Raw genomic sequence first — 4,647 nt, 5'->3', positions numbered from 1 at the left:
TTAAGTTTTATACATAAAATATTAAAAAATAAATTTATATAAATTATTGTAGAAATATTATAATTATAATATATTTATAATAATTATATATATATATAATATCTAATATAAATTTTTATTAAAAACTTTTATTTATTTAGAATATTATATAATAGTAATTAATTATTTAATTCAATTTTGTTATAATTAATTTTTTTAGTAAATTTTTATTTTAACCTATATTTTAATATATTTTTTATCACAATGATTATTTTTAAAAATATTTCCTCTAAATTAAATAAAAGCTCATAATTTTGTATAAATTTTGGTATTTTATTTTTTTATTAAAACTTCAAATGTTAATTTTTTTAAATCTAAAAAATCAAAAGATTATTTATAAAGTAATATTCTTCTTATTTTTTTTAGATTAAAATTTTATTTTCATTTTTTAAAACTCTTTTCTATTTTTTTGTTTTTGTATTTTAATTACATTTTACTCTTCATAAAACACTATTTTTTTTAATTTTTATTTAAAAAATAATAATTAAAATTCATTTATTTTTTCACATTAAAATTATTTTATTTTTAATGATTTTAATTTAATTATTGTAATATTTTTCTAGATAATATTTTATTTCTCTTTATTAAATATAATTACTTATATTAATTTAGGCATTATTTTATCTTAATATTTAATAATTATTATAACCTAAAAATAATTATATATTATTTCTATAATTTTAAAATGAAATCAGTTTATATATTTTTTAAACTTCTATTTTATTTAAAATAGACTATATTTTAAAAGGAGGTTTATTTTTAAATATTCTCCATTTTTTTAAAAAAAGTATGACTATACAAATTTTTCTTTCTATCTTGAATTAAAGAATACTTTTTATAAATAATTTTTGGACGTTTGTATGATAAGTAAATTAAATATTTTATTTCTTGAATTATATATTTAAAAATTATTTATAATATTATATAAATTATAGTCAAAATTGTTTCTAAATTATTTTTATATAAAATTTTTATAAAGAAATTTATGAATATTTTTATATATTTTATAATTTATTTAAAAAAATAAAAAATTATAATTTTTTTTTAATATTTTCAAATATATAATATAAATAAACATATATAATATAAGATAAATAAAATAGATATATTGAATATAATGTTTTTAATAAAATATTGAAAAGGAAAAAACATAAAAAAATAATTTATAGAATTTAAAATAAATATTAAAAATTTATATTATATTATATATATATATATATATATATATATACATATGTATATTATTATATATATAATAATATATATGTTTATTTATATTAATCTTTATTTTTTTGTTATTAATTTATTTAAATTAATAAATATCTTTAAAATTTATATAAATTAATATATAAGTTTTATTAAATAAAACTTTTTTTTTATATATTTGTTTCTTTCATTATTTTTTCTTATTATTTAATTTATATTATGTATTTTTTTCTTAACTTGGAAATACATAATTATTTTTATCTTGATTTAAATTTATTTATTCTTCTTCTTAATTTTAATAAAGTATTCCTTTATAATTATCTGTAAAATTTTATACTATAGGATTAAAATATTATGAAAATATGCTTTTATTTTACTTAAAAATATTAATTTCTTCTTTTTTATTTTTTTTCTTAAAAGTTTTCTTATTAAATTCCCATATGTAAAGGAGTATTTTCTTAAGATTTGCCATATGCAATATTAAAATTATTTATTTAGGTATCTTCATCGAATTTATCTCCTATTCTATAGTATAAGTTGTTTGTTCTGAAGACATCATAGTATTGTTTATTTTATTCTTTTTGGGTATTTTCTTTTTGTTTTTCTTCGATTTTATTTTTACTTTCGATTCTTCCAAACGAAAAGTTTTTTTAGGAATTAACACTTTCAATCATATTAGAAATTTCTTCTTCTTAAAATGAGTCACCTGAAGAAAAGCTAGATTCGTTTGAATTTTCTGATTTTTTTTTTCGTTTTCTTCTATATTAAAGGATTCTTTTTCTGAAATTTTTTCTTATTAATCTTTGTCTCTGTAATTATTATTATTAATAGTGGATTAAGCTTATTATTATAGTTATTATTTATCATCTTCTTATTAAGATATTTTTTCTCGTTTTTATTTTTATTATTTTTTTTCTTTGTTTTTTTTATAAAAACCGTTTATTTAATTTAATGAAGTTTTACCTTTAAATCCAAAACTTTTTAGGAAATCATATTTTTTTAAGAAAACTAATAAATATTAATATCTTCCATTTCAAATTTTTTTTCCTTTTTTCCTTTTTTTCTTTCTCAAAAATAATACATTTTTTACAAATAAAAAAGGCAAAAAAACAATTGTTCCTCCACAAAAAAAAACTAAAATCTAAAAATTTCTTAAAAATTTTTGTTTTTTTCAAAAAAAATAACTTCTATTTTCAATTCAAATTGATACCCATTTCCTTAGAAATAAACATTTTTTTAAAAATTAAAAAAAGCCTAACTTTCTTAAAAAAATATAATTTGTAAAATTTTTTCTTCTTCAGATTCTAAATAGAATTATTAGCAATTTAAAATTATAAACCCATAACCCTTACAAGACTGGCTTTCTATGTAAATATTTCTAATTTAAATTGGAAAGATTCCATTATTTTTTATCCTAAATTCCCTATATGCACTTACTGAATTTTCTTAAATTTCGTTCTTTTATATTAAAAAAGATATTTTTTTTTCAGGAAAAATAGTCAGTTTTCCTATTCCAGAATTCCCTTAAACAGGAATAACATCTAAAGTTTTCGAAATATTCCATTTTATTAATAAATTGGATTGATATGACCCGAAATTGGGTATATATTTTACACAAGCAATTATTTTTTCTTCTTTTGGTTATAAAATTATCTCTTTGTTTATAAAGCTTTCACTTAAATATACTTGTTGATCATAAGAAGACTTTTTTTCGAGTTCTTTTAGAATTTAAAAAGTGGCGTTTCTAAAAAAATTTTGGAAATAAATTTGCACTTTTTCGAATAAATTTTTACTCACAAATATCGAATGTGTTTAGAATGAATATTTTTGGGAAATCTCGCTTATTATTTTTAATTCTTCGTCAGATTTTATAACCTCAATTATATTTTTTTGAATATTTTTCAAATTTATTTCGGGAAATTTCATAAAATTATTTAAATTTTTCTATAAACTAGTATCTATGATTGCCTTTTTCTTAAAAAAAGATGTAAATCCAGTAAAACAATCAAAATAATTATCATTTTTTAACTCAGGTAATATATTAACATATAAAATATTATATAAAATTTCATTATTAACTCTATAAGAAAGAAATGTTTAGTTAAATTAGGATATTTATTATATTTAAACATATTTTTTTTAATCTAAAAATTTTAATATTTGATTTTTAATTTATTCAATTTATGTATTATATTTTATTTAATTTAAGAAACAGATAGTGATTTTTTCTTTTGGAATTTATTATAAATTTCTAAATATAAAAAAAATAAAAATAAAATCATATATTAGATATATATATTTATATATATATATATATATATATATATATATATATATATATATATATATATATATATTTATAATATTATTATATTTATTTATTTTATTTACTATGTATTTATTAATGAATTTAAATCATTAGGTGCTAAAAATAATCTAAAAGAAACAGGTTATTTTAAAGGATTTTTTATAGTTATTGATTTTTAATATGTTTGGAATGTTTCAGTTATATTAAAATCAATTATATTTTATTTATGTAATTTAAAAGAATTCATTTTAACATAAATTTCATGATTTATAATTTCTTATTAGCTTATTTTTATTTTTATCTGGATTATTTATATTTCTTATATTTACTTTATTTTTTGTATTTTATATTTTAATTATTTTAATTATTTTTACTTATTATTATTCTTTCCATATTTTTATTTCTTAAGAAGTTATAAAAGGTAATATTATATCATCTTAATTGCATATTAATTACTTTTATATATATATAATTTTTTTTAATTTTTTTTACTTGTTAATCATATATTTAATAAATTTCTATGAATTAAGATTTTGTATTTGCTTTTATAATGTTTTATGGTAAATATACTTAAAAATTTTTGTTAGTTATAAAAATTTCTTTTATTTTAATATCATAATTATGGTCATTTTATATATAAACTAATATAGGATCGTCTTGGTATTAATATGTCTGAAATTCTGAAGGGAATAACTTAATTTAATTTAATTAAATAGATGCATCATCTTTTATATAATTTTTTTAATTTAATAAATATTTTTTATATATTCATATAAAATTTTAAATATTTAATAACAAATAATACCATATTATATTGATTTTGTTAAATAAATTAAAAATAATAAAATATGTATTAAATATTTTATCATTTTTTATAAAAATTTATTTTGTTTTTATTTTTAAATAAATTATTATTAAAATTAGAAAAGAAAATTAAATTTATATTTAGATAATTTTTTAATTAGTGTTTGTCAATATTTTTTTAAAAAAATAACAAAAATATATAGATATTTTTACAATATATATATATTAATATAAAAATTTATATATATATTTATTATAAAATATTTTAATAATATGATAAAATTATTTTA

At 13.6% G+C, this 4,647-nt stretch overlaps 1 protein-coding gene across 1 annotated transcript, besides 11 other annotated features; it reads right to left on the bottom strand. All coding sequences in view use genetic code 6, as the record gives it.

The window, feature by feature from the left end:
- Positions 1-57: 57 nt before the first annotated feature.
- Positions 58-100: a microsatellite.
- Positions 101-932: 832 nt separating this feature from the next.
- Positions 933-972: a microsatellite.
- Positions 973-1,096: 124 nt separating this feature from the next.
- Positions 1,097-1,134: a microsatellite.
- An 81-nt stretch (positions 1,135-1,215) lies between these two features.
- Positions 1,216-1,305: a microsatellite.
- Positions 1,232-1,319: a microsatellite.
- Positions 1,233-1,305: a microsatellite.
- A 524-nt stretch (positions 1,320-1,843) lies between the features above and the next one.
- Positions 1,844-3,258, bottom strand: IMG5_042160 (rw1 protein, putative). The gene has a single exon (XM_004037666.1). The coding sequence runs from the start codon at positions 3,169-3,171 to the stop codon at positions 2,314-2,316; it is 858 nt and encodes a 285-aa protein (XP_004037714.1). The 5' UTR covers positions 3,172-3,258; the 3' UTR covers positions 1,844-2,313.
- A 267-nt stretch (positions 3,259-3,525) lies between these two features.
- Positions 3,526-3,619: a microsatellite.
- Positions 3,536-3,647: a microsatellite.
- A 178-nt stretch (positions 3,648-3,825) lies between these two features.
- Positions 3,826-3,876: a microsatellite.
- A 695-nt stretch (positions 3,877-4,571) lies between these two features.
- Positions 4,572-4,623: a microsatellite.
- Positions 4,573-4,615: a microsatellite.
- Positions 4,624-4,647: the final 24 nt, after the last annotated feature.

This window comes from Ichthyophthirius multifiliis, assembly GCF_000220395.1.
Source record: "Ichthyophthirius multifiliis unplaced genomic scaffold scaff_1120509249914, whole genome shotgun sequence".
Classification (NCBI taxonomy): domain Eukaryota; phylum Ciliophora; class Oligohymenophorea; order Hymenostomatida; genus Ichthyophthirius; species Ichthyophthirius multifiliis.
Note: the sequence above shows the minus strand (reverse complement) of the source record. Positions and strands in the feature narration are given on the sequence as shown.